The sequence below is a fragment of the Fistularia commersonii genome, chromosome 1, assembly GCF_037954325.1.
Source record: "Fistularia commersonii isolate RoL2024-O1a breed Wild chromosome 1, RoL_Fcom_v1.0, whole genome shotgun sequence".
In the NCBI taxonomy this organism is placed as follows: domain Eukaryota; kingdom Metazoa; phylum Chordata; class Actinopteri; order Syngnathiformes; family Fistulariidae; genus Fistularia; species Fistularia commersonii.
The window spans coordinates 26,863,573-26,880,912 of NC_141284.1; the positions used below are offsets into that span (position 1 = coordinate 26,863,573).

The window sequence follows — 17,340 nt, forward strand, 5'->3', positions numbered from 1 at the left end:
GCGTCGTCAAAAGCAGGGTCAAAAATGCTATAGTCGCGTTCGCTATCACGTTGGGGTCACCAATGTGGCTTGAGAAGGAAGGATTGCAAAGACGAAAGCCAGTTCTAACTTTAATTCTTTATTCGTGGGGTGAGAGGCCACGCCCCTTAGTGTCCCCCACAATCTAACGTTGACTCACGTCGCAACCTCAGGCTACAGGTGCAGTCCGATTCAAACAAGGGCCGATTTTAATACAACGTCCCTGTGTCGGGTGGGAACGGTCCACTAAAATATTTTGGTAGATGTTTGAGCGTAGTGGACCACATAAAATTGGTCAGATGTCAGTAAGCACAACAAGAATTCATATATGAGGCGCACCAAGAAAATGACATTTTAAGTGCACCTTGTAATGCAAAAGATACGGTACGTAAAAAAAAATCAATCGATTGTTTTCCCAAAAGGACCAGCTCACAGGAAAAATACAGCAGAAATCTAAAGTTGCCAAAAGAAAGCTCTTCTTAAAAATCAAGTGATGCCGGCTTAGACATATTGTGGTTTTATCCAATCTTTTCCTTCTTGACAAGGTCACTTTAGTTCCTTTTAATTCTGGTAATCCATTCTTTAGACTCTTTTTCATCCTTTTTGTCCAGCCAATTATTATTTTTTCGGAAAATGGCTATTTCGAGGGAAAATCAACAAATGGGACGCATGAACGTATCCGTCATCGGTCGGTCCTCGTTCCCTCTGTTTCGCCGGTCAGGAGCTGCAGCGCGATATAGAGAAACACAGCACTGGAGTGGCTTCGGTGCTCAACCTGTGCGAGGTGCTTCTGCACGACTGCGACGCCTGCGCCACCGATGCAGAGTGCGACTCCATCCAGCAGGCGACTCGAAGCCTTGATCGCCGCTGGAGGAGCATCTGCGCCTTGTCCATGGAGAGGAGAATAAAGTACGACCAACGCAAATACTAATTGCGGATCAGACGATTGCGGAGACGAAGAACTCTATATGTTTTTTGTTTTTTTTTTAGGATCGAGGAGACCTGGCGTTTGTGGCAGAAATTCCTAGATGACTATTCCCGGTTTGAGGAGTGGCTGGCCACTTCAGAGAAGACCGCTGCTCTGCCCAACTCCTCTGGTGTTCTGTACACGGTGGCAAAGGAGGAACTGAAAAAATTCGAGGTACCGTAAGGCGCAATATCAATGGACGGGGCAGTTTTCAAACAAAAGGCGCGCCGTGTTATTTGGCGCATGATAAAGCAAAGCGATACAAAATAGTCCGTTTGACGAACTTTATTCCAATCATTCACTGGTTCAATAACTCTGTTTGGTCTTCTATCCTTGGCGTTTGTCTACCGTTTTTTCACGTGCACCGTTAAAAGGTGTAGTCTCAGTTATGTGTGCCATTACTGTATTTAACACACACATAAGGCGCACCTGATTATAGGGCGCACCTGATTATAAGACTCTATGGTGAACTGTGGTGACTTTAGCCGATGCTAATCAGCTAAAACACAAAGATGACAGAACTTTACCAGAAAAACATCCATGTATTTGCAGGCCTTCCAGAGACAAGTCCACGAGAGCCTGACCCAGCTGGAGCTAATAAACAAGCAATATCGGCGCCTGGCTCGAGAAAACCGCACCGACTCGTCGTGCCGTCTGAGAGAGATGGCCAACACCGCCAATCAGCGATGGGACAATCTGCAGAAGAGGGTGGCGTCCATCCTCCGCAGGCTAAAGGTGCAGTCGGATTTAGACGTTAATCAGATTCAGAAACGTTTTATTTGTCCCTCGAGAAGCAAAGGTACGCGAGATGGCATAAACGCCACACAGCGATATAATAAACTGTGCATCTAAACCAGGGGTTGGCAACCCGCCTATGGCTCCCTGTGGCTTTTGAAAATAATTCACAAGTATTTAATTAAAATGTGTTTTATTTTAGTTTTTAAATTTGAAGATTATGGCGCTCTTGTAACATCTAAATAAAACGTGTTCAAATATTTTTGTCGGTCTTTATAAGCATATTTGTGGATATTACTCGGTTGTATTTAATTAAAAGAAAAAAAAAATCTGTATAGTTTTTAATCAAATTTAATTAAAATAAATAAATAAATGAATAGATTAAAATGAATTTAATTAAAATGTATTTTATTTTAGTTTTTAAATTTGAAGATTATGGCGCTCTCGTAACATCTAAATAAAACGCGTTCAAATATTTTTGTCGCTCTTTATACGCGTATTTATGGATATTACTGGGTTGTATTTAATTAAAAGAAAAAAAAAATCTGTATAGTTTTCAATCAAATTTAATTAAAGTAAATAAATAAATGAATAGATTAAAATTAATTTAATTAAAATTTAGATTATTTTAGTTTTCAAATTTGAAGATTATGGCGTTCTTGTAACATCTAAATAAAACGTGTTCAAATATTTTTGTCGCTCTTTATAAGTGTATTTGTGGATGTTACTGGTATGTATTTAATTAAAAGAAAAAAAGATATATTTCTGTGTAGATTTTTAATTAAATTAAAATAAACGAATGAATAAATTAAAATTAATTTAATTCAAATGTAGTTTATTTTAGTTATTAAATTTTCAATCAAATAATTGAAATGATTGACTTATTTTACTGCTTTATTTGTGCCTCATAAGTGATTTGACCAATGACTTCTTTGTCGTTTTTCGACTTTTCTCACTTAACAATGGGCTTCCTTGACTTTTCATGATTTGAAAAGGTAAAATGGTTTATTCCGTTTTTTTTTTTTTTCTTTTTTAATTCGGCCTTTATTCAATGCAATATCTAAATCTTCTCGTCGTGGCAACCGAAGAAAACCGGGGTGAAACATCTTCCGGCGATGATGAGCGCTAACGCTTACGTCTCTTCCTGCAAACATGCAGCACTTTATCAGTCAGCGGGAAGAGTTTGAGACGGCGAGGGACGGAATCCTGGTGTGGCTGACGGAGATGGACCTGCAGCTGACCAACATCGAGCATTTCTCCGAGTGCGACATTCAGGCCAAAATCAAGCAGCTCAGGGTGAGAGCACCGGTTCCACACAAGAAAAGATATATTAGGATTTTTCACAGCGGCGTGACAGGTATAATTCCAATAAAGTATAAAATATAATGAAATAAAATAAAATGAAATGACATATAAACATATAAAATAAAATAAAATAAAATTAAATCAAATGAAAAAAGAAACAAAATAAAATGACATGAATAAAAACAAAATGAAATAAAATAAAATCTGAACACAATTGGGATCTATAGAAGAAAAGATATATTAGGAATTCCTTTTTCGCATCAGCGTAACAGGTATAATTCCAATAAAGTATAAAATGTAATGATATAAAATAAAATGAAATAAAATCAAATGAAAAAAAAGAAACAAAATAAAATAAAATGAAATAAATAAAAATAAAAGGAAATAAGATAAAATCTGAACACAATTGGGATCCATAGAAGAAAAGATATATTAGGAATTCTTTTTTCACAGCAGCTTAACAGTTATATTTCCAAAACATATAAAATAAAATCAAATAAAATTAAATCAAATGAAAAAAGAAACAAAATAAAATGACATGAATAAAAACAAAATGAAATAAAATAAAATCTGAACACAATTGGGATCTATAGAAGAAAAGATATATTAGGAATTCCTTTTTCGCATCAGCGTAACAGGTATAATTCCAATAAAGTATAAAATGTAATGATATAAAATAAAATGAAATAAAATCAAATGAAAAAAAAGAAACAAAATAAAATAAAATGAAATAAATAAAAATAAAATGAAATAAGATAAAATCTGAACACAATTGGGATCCATAGAAGAAAAGATATATTAGGAATTCTTTTTTCACAGCAGCTTAACAGTTATATTTCCAAAACATATAAAATAAAATCAAATAAAATTAAATCAAATGAAAGAAAGAAACACAATAAAATGACATGAATAAAAACAAAATGAAACAAAATAAAATCTGAACACAATTGGGATCTATAGAAGAAAAGATATATTAGGAATTCCTTTTTCACATCAGCATAACAGTTATAATTCCAATAAAGTATAAAATGTAATGATATAAAATAAAATGAAATAAAATCAAATGAAAAAAAAGAAACAAAATAAAATAAAATGAAATAAATAAAAATAACAGGAAATAAGATAAAATCTGAACACAATTGGGATCCATAGAAGAAAAGATATATTAGGAATTCTTTTTTCACAGCAGCTTAACAGTTATGTTTCCAAAACATATAAAATAAAATCAAATAAAATTAAATCAAATGAAAAAAGAAACAAAACAAAATGAAATAAAATAAAATCTGAATACAATTGGGATCTATAGAAGAAAAGATATATTAGGAATTCCTTTTTCACATCAGCGTAACAGGTATAATTCCGAAAAGATATAGAATCAAATCAAATGAAAATGAAACAAAATAAAATGAAATAAATTAAGATAAAATGAAATAAATAAAATAAAATAAAATCTGAACACAATTGGGAACCATAGAAGAAAAGATATATTAGGAATTCCTTTTTCTCAGCAGCGTAAGTTATAATTCCAAAAAAAATAAATGAAATAAAATGAAAGAAAATACAATAAAATGAAATGAAAAAATTAGACAAAATAAAATGAAATAAATTAATATAAAAATGAAATAAATAAAGATAAAACAAAATGAAATAAAATCTGAACACAATTTGGATGCATAGAAGAAAAGATATATTAGGAGTTCCTTTTTCACAGCAGTGAAACAGTTATAATTCCAAGAAAATAAAACAAAATGAAATAAAATAAAATGAAACAAAATGAAATAAAAGGAAATTGATTAAAAATAATTAAAATAAAATATATATCAGGAATTCCTATTTCACAGCAGCGTAACAGTTATAATTCCAAAAAAATAAAATAAATAAAATAAAATGAAATTAAAAAAAAAATAACAAAATGAAATAAATTAAAATAAAGTAAAATAAAATCTGAACACAATTGGGAAACAATAAATATGAATTTAGAGCTCTCGCAGTCGTTTTCCGGGTCTGGTTGGAGCAGAAGGATCTGTTGATCTCCTTCTTGTTTTGTCAACAGGCTCATAGAAAAGTAAGTTCATCGCTCCACGATCTACTTTATTCTACTCTTTTAGACGCGTCCAAAAAATATTTTGTGACTACCGTCCAGAGCGTCAAGAGATCTTCGATGACGATTAAGCAGTTTTGTGCATTCACATTCACTCTCCCGTCCTCCTCCAGTCATTTCAGCAGGAGATTTCCTTGACGACGGCCAAGATCGAGCACATCTTCCACCAGGGAGAGGCTCTGATCGAGAAGAGCGAGCCGCTGGACGCTGCCGTCATTGAGGAGGAGCTCGAGGAGCTCCAGCGCTACTGCCAGGAGGTGTTTGGTCGAGTCGAGCGCTACTACAAGAAGCTCATTCGCCTTCCCGTAAGAGATCTAAAAAAAAGATTTAACCGACAGATGAATCGCGTTCTGAAAGCTTCCATAAAAACGTCTTTTTCTGCAGCTCGCGGACGACGACACCGAGGTGTCCTTCTCGGACCGCGAGCTGGAGCTGGACGAACACGGCGACTTGTCCGGCCTGCCGTGGAGCGAGCGTCTGGGCGACGGCTTCCTGTCGCCCCTGCCTTCCTCCGGACGCTCGGCCTCTCTGGCCGCCCAGCTGAGGACGGAGCGTTCAGGCAGGGACACGCCGGCCAGCGTCGACTCCATTCCCCTGGAGTGGGACCATGACTACGATCTGAGCCGCGGCCTGGAGAGCGCCAGCAGGGCTCTGAGAGAGCAGCAAAGCGAGGAGGGAGACTTTCTCCAACGCCCTGCATCCGCCTTGTCGGGTCGGTATCCGAACGCACTCCGCTTAATGTTGACGTTGGAAAACGTCGGTTTAAAGAACGAGGCTTTTGAGTCGCCCTTTTTGAATCCTCGGAATACGATGAATTACAAAAGGTTCGGTGTCCATTTTTTTTTCGTATGAAGGGGTTAGAAAAATAATGACTAACTGGGTTTTGCACCCAAGTTGTGCTGTATTTTTTGATATCTTCTTCGTCTTTCGGCTTTTCCCTTCAGGGGTCGCCATAGCGAATCAACTCTCTCCATCTAACCCTATTCTCTGGATCCTCCTCTCTCACACCAACTACCTTCATATCCTCTCTCACGACGTCCATAAATCTTCTCTTTGGTCTTCCTCCAGACCTCTTGCCTGGCAGCTCCAATTCCAGCGTCCGTCTACCAATATATTCACTATCCCTCCTCTGTACATGACTGAACCATATCAGTCTGGCTTCTCTGACCTTCTCTCCAAAACATCTAACATGTGCTATTCCTCTGATAGCCTCATTCCTGATCCTCTCCATCCTGGTCACTCCCAAAGAGAACCTCAACATCTTCATCTCTGCAACCTCTAGTTCTGCCTGCTGTCTTTTGGTCATTGGAACAGTTTCTAGTCCAAACATCATCGCTGGTCTCACCACTGTCTTGTACACCTTTCCTTTTATTCTGGCTGAAAGTCTTCTATCTCTTCGTACCCCTGACACTTGTCTCCACCCATTCCAACCTGCTTGAACTTGTCTCTTCACCTCTTTTCCGCACTCTCCGTTGCTCTGGACTGTTGACCCCAAGTACCTGAAATCCTCCAGCTTCTTGATCTCCACTCCCTGTAGCCTCACCGTTCCAACCGAGTTCCTCTCGTTCACACACACATATTCTGTCTTGCTACGACTAACCTTAATTCCTCTCCTTTCCAGAGCATACCTCCACCTCTCTAGATTTTCCTCTACCTGTTTTCTACTCTCACTACACATCACAATGTCATCTGCAAACATCATGGTCCATGGGGATTCCTGTCAAAGCACATCTGTCAGCCTGTCCATCACCATTGCGAGGAAAAGGGGCTCAGAGCTGATCTCTGATGGAGTCCCACCTCCACCTTGAACTTATCTGTTACCCCTACAGCACACCGTACCACTGTCTCACAGCGAGCATACATGTCCTGCACCAGTTTAACATACTTCTCTGCCACACCAGACTTCTGCTATATTTCTTAATAGACACTGCTCAAAAAAATAAAGGGAGCACTATGAAATATCGAAATGTGAAATATTCTTATACTTTGTTCTTGACAGAGTTGAATATGCTGACACCAAACCACATAAAAATGATCAACGGAAATCAAATGTATGAACCAATGGAGGTCTGGATTTGGAGTCGCACTCCAAATATTATTAAGAAAACATGCAACAGGCTGATCCAACTTTGATTTAATGTCCTTAAAACAAGTCAAAATGAATCGGTGGACAGTTTGATTTCACAAAAGTGTGATTGACTTGAAGTTACATTGTGTTGTTTACCCTTTTATTTTTTGGAGCAGTGTATAAAAAAATATAGCACAATCTGCGTGCAAAACCCAGTTTGTCATTTTTCTTATTTTGAGCAGTATATATAATTTATTTATCGTCATAAAATTTTGGTTTATGGCTGTGTTTTTAAAATCTAATCAAAATTGAAAACATTGAAAAAACAACAACCAAGATCATCACACAAATGTAATTATGATTAAACGTCTGGTTCACAAGGAACATAGTGTACTTATAATGTACTTTTTATTACTTATGAGTACTTTTATTACTTTATCTGTTATGAGTCCAAAAATATGTCAGGGCTTCTGCCAAAAAAAAAAAAAAAAAAAAGTATGAAGTTGTATTCTGACCCAACAAGAGTGAGTTTGAGATTTTTACTATTATTATTTAGCATTATTGACCAATTATTTAGTAGAGGAAAGTCCTAAAAATGAGGGTTTGTAAAATACATGAAGGGCAACGTGACGGGTGTTTTCACATCCCGACTGAAGTGTTAATTTCCCCTATCGCTTTTAACGCCACATTATGAAAACAATATTCTTTACCTGCAGACACAAAATCACATGTTTCTCACATGCATCTCGGGGTTTTACACAGTGGGTTTCGGGCAAGGAGAAAAATGAAGCATTAACGTTGCAATGTATTTTTTGGCTTCCAAATTTGGAAACAAAATTATTTATTTTGATGAAAAAACACCCAGTGACAATGTTAAAACGATCTTTTCTTATTTCTATGAAAACCACAAAAATGATAGCCAAAAAAAAAAAAAACGGGTAAAATTCAAATGATTGATTTAATAATTAGAATAACCTTGTAAACATTATACCTCCTCTTATACATGCTACAAATTGATATTCTGATAAATTCAAATGGCAAATTTTCCCACCGTGACAAGATTTTCCCTTTTAACTCAACAATATTTCTAGAGTGTAATTTCACCAATTCATTTTTAATGTTCATTTTTAATATTAATTCGACATGTATTTTTTAGAGGAACAGTTCTACACATATATGGATTTTTATAATTTACCCGTTGACCTCCTTTACACTAAAACAAAGGAAAAACTTGGACTTTGTGTCACTTCTAGATAATGATTTTACCGGTCCGGCCTCCTTAACATCAAATTAAGTCGTATGTGGCCCCCGGACCAAAAAGAGTTTGATCTAGAACATCTAAAACCAAAAAAAAAAAAAAAAAAAAAAGTAATTTATTTTTTTTCCATTAAGCTATTTGGTGTTTGACTGAAAAATTTTCACCCCTTTTCAAAATTTGAATTTTTTTTCTCCCCCCCCCCCCAAGGGATTAACTTACTTTGACACATTGAATAAAATCCAGCAATTTCTCGCTGCCTGCCATGAAGAAAAAAAAAAAAAAAAAAAATCCAGATTTTCTCACAGCTACCCAGTCAATACTGATTGTTTGTGATGTATAATGTTTCTTCCAGATGTAGTGATCCCAGAGAGCGCTGAGGCCTTTGTTAAACTAACAGAACAAACACTGAGGTCCTCCGCTGGTAGGCAACATCAAACCCCCAGCATGGCAAAGTGCTCGGGGCCAGAAACAACTAACGCACTTTCACAGATAACTCCACTTTTAGCCACTGGCTTGGACTTTAATTTCCATTGATTTCCTCTCTTTGGGGAACACACCGTAACCGACAGCTGCACTTTCTAACACTCGGGATTTGGGTCAATTCCATTTTTACGCTTGCAAATCCCAACTGCTGTATTTGTTTATTTCCAGCAGAAGTGAAATGGAATTCATCCTAACCCTCTTTTCTAACCGGCTTGTATCATTTTGTTTTACTTGCAGTGAGGATGGCGTGTAGCTATAACCTATTTGAATGTTTTTAACGTGTGATTTTTATTTATTTATTTTTTTTTTAACCCTTTTTCACCTGAGCATGTTTTTTTTCACCGTCACTACAAACGAGTTTGGATTTCATTGCCGAAAGAAAAGCTCCGTTCACGCAGAGGCTCGTTGGATTGTAGCACAATTTAAAATTCGATCCAAAATGTTGACGGGGCGGAGGAGTAGTTAGCGAGAGGTGGCTTAAAAAGATATTTATAACGTAAGATAAATATCTTCCGACGTCTTCGGCGTCCCTGTCTGAACGGAGACTTTCTTCGGATTGGGGTTTCCTACACGTTTTATCCGACGCGGTGGAAAAAATGAAATCAAATGGTACTTATTTTCCGCACGTTGCGTTCACAGGGGAGGCCGCGTCCGCCGACGCGCAAACCCACCCGCTGGATGGCGGTCGCTTCCACCAGCAGCAGTCAGACAGCAGCCGCAGTCGCACTCCCACCAGCATTGAGCTGGACGCTTCTTACATGGGATACGTATGTTATTTGTCACGTTATCGACGCATCTCAATCGTACCGACGTCCGTAAAAGTCTTTGCTGTGTCGTCAGCGGCCTGCAGGGGTCCATGTTGTAACATGAGATATTTACATAGAAAGATAATACTTTTTTTTTTTTTTATTTTTACTTCCTCTATTTTTATTCTTTTATTGTATTTATGAAATATAAAGCTGAACTGAAATGATTCTTGACTATTAGGCGCACCTGAATATAAGCCGCACCGGCTAAAAATAACTAAACATCTGTCCATATATAAGCCACACTTATCTATAAGCTGCAGGTGTCCATGTTGTAACATGAGATATTTACATAGAAAGATAAAACTTTTTTTTTAATTTCTTCTATTTTTATTCTTTCCTTGTAATTATGAATTAAAATGCTGAACTGATATGATGAAATCAAAAATGCCGTCCTGTCACTGCGGACGTCATTAAATTAATGTTAAATATTTTAACGTATTTTATTTAAATGCTACCAGATTGCCACCATCTTCAAATTCAAAATTACATTCTAAAAATGAAAAAGCTCAAATAAAATTCATTTTAATTAAATACTGTATTTTCTGGACTATTGGGCGCACCTGAATATAAGCCGCACCGGCTAAAATTAACTAAATATCTGTCCATATATATGCCGCACTTATCTATAAGCTGCAGGTGTCCATGTGGTAACATGAGATATTTATGTAAAAAGATGAAACTTTTTTTTTTTTTTACTTCTTCTATTTTATTCTTTCCTTGTAATTACATGGAGAGAACAAAAATGGAAAAAGTAAAAAAATTTTAAAAAAATCATCTTTCGATGTTAATATCGCACGTTACAAAACGGATACCTGCAGCCTATAGATAAGTGCGACTTAAATATGGACACATATTTCGTTATTTTTAGCCGGTGCGGCTTATATTCAGGTGCGCCCAATAGTCCAGAAAACACGGTATCTTATTAAAATGTATTTTATTTTAGTCATTTTTTAGAAATGGCAAAGGAAAGAATTTAAAGAATAAAAACAGTAATGAAAGTAAAAAAAAAATGTCATCTTTTTAAAAATGACCTTTTACATTTGAACATTATGGTATTCACTTAAACCAAATTGGAAGTGCATTTTCAGGAGACACTGGCGCCTTGATAAAATGTAGATAAAGTATTATTGTCTGAATTTTTTTCCGCACATTGGTCCCGGTATTCCCTGAATCCGCTCGGACACGATCTTTTTGTAAATCGGCGGTGCTGTGTGCTTCAGATGAGACTGCTGGGCGAGTGTCGCGGGAGCATCGACACGGTGAAGAGAATGGGCTTCGAGCTGAAGGAGGAAGAGGACGCCGTGTCTGGACTTGCAGATCCCAGCAGCTCAGAGTCACAAACATCAGGTAGCGCTCTTCCGATACTAAATTTCCTTGAGGTCTCGACCCAAATTAAAGAAAGGGCGCATGAATTGTTCTCTCTCTGCATCTTAGGGGTGATCGAGCGTTGGGAGCTCCTGCAAGCTCAGGACCTCAGCAAAGAGATTCGTACGAAGCAGAGCCAGCAGCAGTGGCAGCAGCTGAACTCTGATCTGAACAACATCTGGACTTGGCTTGGTGAGAGCGAGGAGGAGCTGGAGCAGCAGCGGAGGCTGGACCTCAGCACCGACATCCAGACTATCGAGCTCCGGATCAAGAAGCTCAAGGTGCGGAAAGAAAGAAACGGACGGATACGACGTTCGATCGTCACATGAATTATGAGAAAGTTGGAGAAAAGAGGAAAAAATACGCACATTTGCTGCGCAGTAAGGGATCAAAAAAGGTTTGAAAGAAATAACACACAGCAAAGATAATTTAGAATAAAATAAATACATTTAAAAAATATATTTAAATAAATAAATAATAACAGAAAAATAAATACATAAATAAATAAATGAGTAAATAATTTGATAAATAATTTAAATATATAAATAAATATATTATTTAAAATAAAAATAAATAATCTTCGCTTTGGAGCCCTCTAGGTGTGCAGATATTTTTCAAACCTACATTCATTATAAAGATAATCCTTTCAAGTCAAATTACTCCCCGCAAACTATATTTACCCCCTGGTATAGTTGATGGTTTTCCATTTTTAAGTGAGTTGGTTAGTCACATTTTGATCAATACGACATATTAGCCACAAAAAAAAAGCAAAACAGTATTACCACTTTCCACTAATTCTTCAAAAATTAGAAAAAAAAACACACAAAAGGCCATCAAGTTTGCCACGATCTATATATATATATATATATATATATCAAATTATTTTAATAAATGTTTAATTCTATGAAATTCAAGATTGCTCACATCTTTGTATACGTTTTTTTTGATAAATTTTATGTGACTAATGGACCTGTGGCCCCTAAAGATACCAATCCCCCACTTCTTGAACGAATTAAATTAAGGGACCGCTAAAATGTGCTATTTCTTGTCTTACTGTAATGTTCTGTACCTTTCCAGGAGCTGCAGAAGGCTTTTGACAAGCGCAAGGCGATCGTCCTCTCCATAAACCTATGCAGCGCAGAGTTTGTCCACTCTGACTCTGAGGAGTCCAGAGAGCTGCAAGCCAAACTGAAAGATATGAACAACCACTGGGACAAACTGAGCAACTCGCTGGAGGAGTGGAGGTCGTCCTTACAGGAAGCCCTCATGCAATGTCATGTAGGTGTCCACACGTTTTTGATGGTGCGGGTCAATAATTGGATTTTTAACTTTGCATGCATGTGAACCGACGCGTCTGATCGGCAGGACTTCCATGACACCAGCCATGGCTTGTTGCTGTGGTTGGAAAACATCGACCGCAGGAGAAATGAAGTGGTTCCTATTGACCCAATCCAGGACAGCGACACCCTCCAAGAGCATCACAAAACTCTGACGGTACAGAAAGTTAACCGCAAAAGATAAATTCTTTTTTCACAACAGCGTAACAGTTATTACTGTGTTTTTGTAGACCAAGAAAAAGCATATGACAGGGTGCCGAAAGAGGGGCACTGGTATTGTATGAGGAAGTCTGGAGTGGCAGAGAAGTATGTTAAACTGGTGCAGGACATGTATGCCCGCTGTGAGACAGTAGTACGGTGTGCTGTAGGGGTAACAGAGAAGTTCAAGGTGGAGGTGGGACTCCATCAGGGATCAGCTTTGAGCCCCTTCATGTTCAGAATGGTGACAGATGAGGTTAGACAGGAATCCCCATGGACCATGATGTTTGCAGATGACATTGTGATCTGTAGTGAGAGCAGAAAACAGGTAGAGGAAAATCTAGAGAGGTGAAGGTATGCTCTGGAAAGGAGAGGAATGAAAGTCAGTCGCAGCAAGACACAATATATGTGCGTGAATGAGAGGAACTTGGGTGGAACGGTGAGGCTACAGGGAGTGGAGATCAAGAACGTGGAGGATTTCAGGTACTTGGGGTCAACTTGGGGTCATCAGAAAAGTGTCAGGGGTACTATGTGATAGAAGACTATTGGCCAGAATGAAAGGAAAGGTGTACAAGACAGTGGTGAGACCAGCGATGATGTATGGACTAGAAACTGTTCCAATGACCAAAAGACAGGAGGCAGAGCTGGAGGTCACAGAGACCAAAGACCAAAGAGAAGATTTAAGGACGTAGTGAGAGAGGAGGATACAGGGAACAGGGTTAGATGGATAAAGTTGATTCGCTGTGTCGATCCCTGAAGGGAAAAACCAAAGGAAGAAGAAGAAGAAGAAGCGTAACAGTTATTACTGTCAATAAATATAAATACAGAGACAATCAGAAAATAGCAATAGACATCCACAAATAAATAGACTGCGGAAACAACATCATCAAGGATAAGAACGGACAAAATGGGGAAAAAAAAAACAGGAGGACAACAACCAGGATAAAAACATATACAGTGACAATAGCAATGACAAAAATAATCAAAAATAAGTGACCAACAAGGATAAAAATAGATATATCCCGTAAAATATCAACAAGTTGGCGGGAGTAAAATATATATTGATTATGATATGATCCATATTGATAAGAAAGACTCACAGCCCTGATCAGCAGTTAATTCTTGCTCTTTGTGGCGCTTCTGTAGTGAAAATTAAATTCAGAATTTTATTTTGATGTTAAATACTGGGTAAACATCACTTTTCTCCGCACTTTTGAGAAGAGATACATTTTACCTGGAACAAAAACTTAAAATAGGGCATGTAATGGTTTCCCTTTACACGGGATTTCCATGAATTATTATTTTTGTGTTCTTGAACAAATAGAAACACACACAACTATGGTTAGTTTACTGTGTTCAACCATGGGTTTCTACTTTTTTATGTAAACTATGGCCACCAAAAGTGAGATGATTCATTTCAGGGACTGAATTAATCATTTAACAACTTCTGATTGAATTCATGTGTCCCAATTTCACGATCGCCGCAGCAAATCCGCCAGGAGCTGCTGGATTCTCAGCTGAAAGTCGCCTCTCTGCAAGACATGTCCCTGCAATTGCTGGTCAACTCTCAGGGCAGCGACTGCCTGGAGGCCAAGGAGAAGGTCCACGTGATCGGGAACCGCCTCAAACTGCTGCTGAAGGAAGTAACGCGAGACCTTAGAGAGCTGGCCAAGATTCTGGACATCACTAGCAGTCAGCAGGTCGGTCCTCGGCTCCAACTCTTACGAGTAAACGCTTGACCTGAAGTGACTGGAATGACCGTCGGGTGACATCGGTCGAAGCATGCAATGAAGTTCATACATATACAAAAGCTAAAATTTGATTTTTTTTAGTTATGACCATATTTGAGTTCATGATTTTGATTGTCACCCATTAGTTATGCTACGCTAACTAGCGGGAGGAAGGTGTCAGTGCCCCCTACTGGACAAATGAAGGATACCTGATTCTTGTCAAAATCTCCTGTCTTGGCTGCTGGACTCGATTTTTTCACTTGAAGACGTTTCGGATGTTTCCGAGAAGCTTCTTCAGTTCTGCTGACCTGTGGGGAGTTCTTGCCGGGTTCTTGTCGTATAAATGGGAGAGTTGATCTGCAGAAACTAGGTCTAAGAGTGTGTTGTCACGCTAACAGGGGTGTCATTCGTCAAATGTGCAAAGGTAAAGCTAAACAAGGGAGTGAAACCCGCTGGATCATGTGGATTTTACCGGGATCTGGTTCTGGTGGTGGATCTTTCCCGGTGGTTTGGAGGGTCCTGAAGCTCAAAGTTGGCTTCTTTGGCTCCTCTCTGGAACCATCCGTCTTCTCCGGCTAGAATACGGACATCGCTGTCTTCAAACGAATGGCTCTTGTCCTTTGGGTGTCGGTGGACTTGCGGAGTCTTGAAGTGGAGAAGCTCTCCTGTGCTGAGCCATTTGTTTGTGCCGAGGTTATTTGGTCTCTCCAATATAGTCGTCGTCACAATCCTCAGTGCAGTTATATCAGGAAACTCCCCACGGGTCACTAGAACTGAAAAAGCCTCTCGGATGAGTTCTGAAACGTCTTCACGTGAAGGAATACAAGTCCAGTTGCCAAAGCAAGAAGATTTCGACAACAATTCGCCATGACCTGGATGACGGAGAACCTCCACGGACATGGATATCTGACCCCGGCAAGAGTTTTTGCCGGGAACTCACCTCGGAGCTCACCGTCTCTCCCTTTTCCTTTGTTAACGTTCAACAACAGGACCTGTCATCCTGGTCTTCCACCGATGAGTTGGACACGTCCGGGTCCTGCAGCCCCATGTCAGGGAGGAGCACTCCGAGTCGACGGCGATCGGTAACGTACAGACCTTCCCGTTGGCGCTGTTTGGTGCCCCAACCCCCAAAAGACAGAGTGTCCCAAATGCCCCGATAAAATGCCAGATTCACTGCTGTCATCCCAGAATCTTTCCCCACACCTCTCTACCTTTTCTTCCACAACTTTTGTTTAACCCCAACTTTACTCTGAATTCCAAAGTTTTCTTTTTTCTTTTTTTTACTCTGTGCATATCATGTAACCATACCAGATTGGGGGGGAATCCTTTCTCTCTAATTACCGTATTTTTTTGGACTACAAGTCGCACTTTTTGGCTGATCCTGCGACTTATACTCAGGTGCGACTTATATATTAAAATATATCATCTCACATGTTTCTTGGCTTATATGCCAGTATCTGCTACTCCTATTACTCCTGCACCACTAGAAATGTAAAATTTTTAAAGGCAACCGAGAAAGACTGAACACAAACGCCTCCAAAAAGAAAATCTGCGGATAACAAGTAACGAAATATGCAGCTGAAAACGGTAAACAAGCAGCAGAAAAAAAGTTTGGATTTAGGGAACTGGCGAAAAGAGAGATTGTCCAGCCGCTTCCATCGGAGTTGATGGAGTTGTGACACCCCACCGACAATGAAGAATTCAGTGGATTTAGTGATTTGGAATGAGATGGAGAGCTTGGTAAACTTGTTATGCTATAATTATCTTAATAACTGATAATATGGTACGTCAACATACCACCTATTCAGCCTGTTATTCTCTATTCTATTGATATTACTTTTGTAACAACCATGCGTTACTGTTTAGACCGCCAAATCCATGGGATAATCTTTGGCCCGCAGGATAATATTTAATTCCTATTAGAGCTGGACCGCCCATATGTTGCAAGCACCATTGATGCTACAAGTATTTTTCAATGGAAACGAAAATAAAAGCATTGCTAGTATTACTAGTACATTTGTTTGTAGTACAAAACATTTGCTAGTACGTTTGTTTGTTCCTCCACTAACATGACAACCGATGAGAAAGGGGAAAAAAAAATTGGGAAAAATTAGGATAAAAAATTAGATTCTTTCTCCAGGTTCTTTGAAAAATGAGGAAAAAGGGTCGGGATGTGACGCCGAAGGAAGCCTCACCATTCGTAAGACAGTTGACGCTGAATTAATCGAGCACAACGTGACACCGGATCATATTATTAACGTTTCTCCCGACCCAAAAAAATACGACTTATACTCCAGTGCAACTTACATATTTTTTTTATTTTTTATTTTTTTTTATATGTATTTTTTGGCTGGTGCGACTTATACTCTGGAAAATACGGTACTTCCTTCCTTTTCTTTCCCCCCTTTTTTTTTTCCCAAGTTCTCCCAACTTATCTCCTCCAAAACTTCCAAACTTTTGTCCTCCTGATCTTTCCGATTCCTTTCTTCCAATCACTCTGTTTGATTTTTGTTTTGTTTTTTTCTTATCCCTGTTGTGTTATTTTCAGGCTTACTGGCTATATGAAATTCAGAGAAGGCGTGACTTGTGTTTTATATAAAATCTGTTTTGTAGTTTATCAGTCCATATAAGTGCCATTTGCTTCTAAATGCTTTATTTTAGCCTTGTTGAGCCGCATTTTGTAATAACAGTGCATTTTGTAATAAACGTCCAAAATGTAACAACTTTTTCATTTCATTTTGTAATAAAGCTGCATTTTGTAATAAACTACCCCAACGCATTTTGTAATAAATTTTGCCGCATTATGTAATGAGTTATTACATATTGAGAAGATTATTACAAAATGCACTTGCGACTTTTTTATTTTCTAGGAAATGTAATAACACGGTGCATTATGTAATAACAATTCTAAAGCATAAGTTTAATTGTATTTTATTTTACTTTAAAGTATTTGTAAAAGCTAGGCC

At 38.1% G+C, this 17,340-nt stretch overlaps 1 protein-coding gene across 1 annotated transcript in view; it reads left to right on the forward strand.

The window, feature by feature from the left end:
* syne1b (spectrin repeat containing, nuclear envelope 1b) overlaps positions 1-17,340 on the forward strand; it is a 170,857-nt gene that overhangs the window by 148,084 nt on the left and 5,433 nt on the right. Inside the window, exons 130-143 of the mRNA XM_086157463.1 lie at positions 740-927; positions 1,009-1,159; positions 1,538-1,720; positions 2,879-3,016; positions 5,240-5,431; positions 5,511-5,838; positions 8,805-8,873; positions 9,575-9,702; positions 10,965-11,091; positions 11,179-11,390; positions 12,187-12,387; positions 12,475-12,603; positions 14,132-14,344; positions 15,364-15,456. Coding sequence (XP_086013589.1) covers positions 740-927; positions 1,009-1,159; positions 1,538-1,720; positions 2,879-3,016; positions 5,240-5,431; positions 5,511-5,838; positions 8,805-8,873; positions 9,575-9,702; positions 10,965-11,091; positions 11,179-11,390; positions 12,187-12,387; positions 12,475-12,603; positions 14,132-14,344; positions 15,364-15,456 — 2,352 coding nt within the window. The remainder of the gene's footprint in view (positions 1-739; positions 928-1,008; positions 1,160-1,537; positions 1,721-2,878; positions 3,017-5,239; positions 5,432-5,510; positions 5,839-8,804; positions 8,874-9,574; positions 9,703-10,964; positions 11,092-11,178; positions 11,391-12,186; positions 12,388-12,474; positions 12,604-14,131; positions 14,345-15,363; positions 15,457-17,340) is intronic.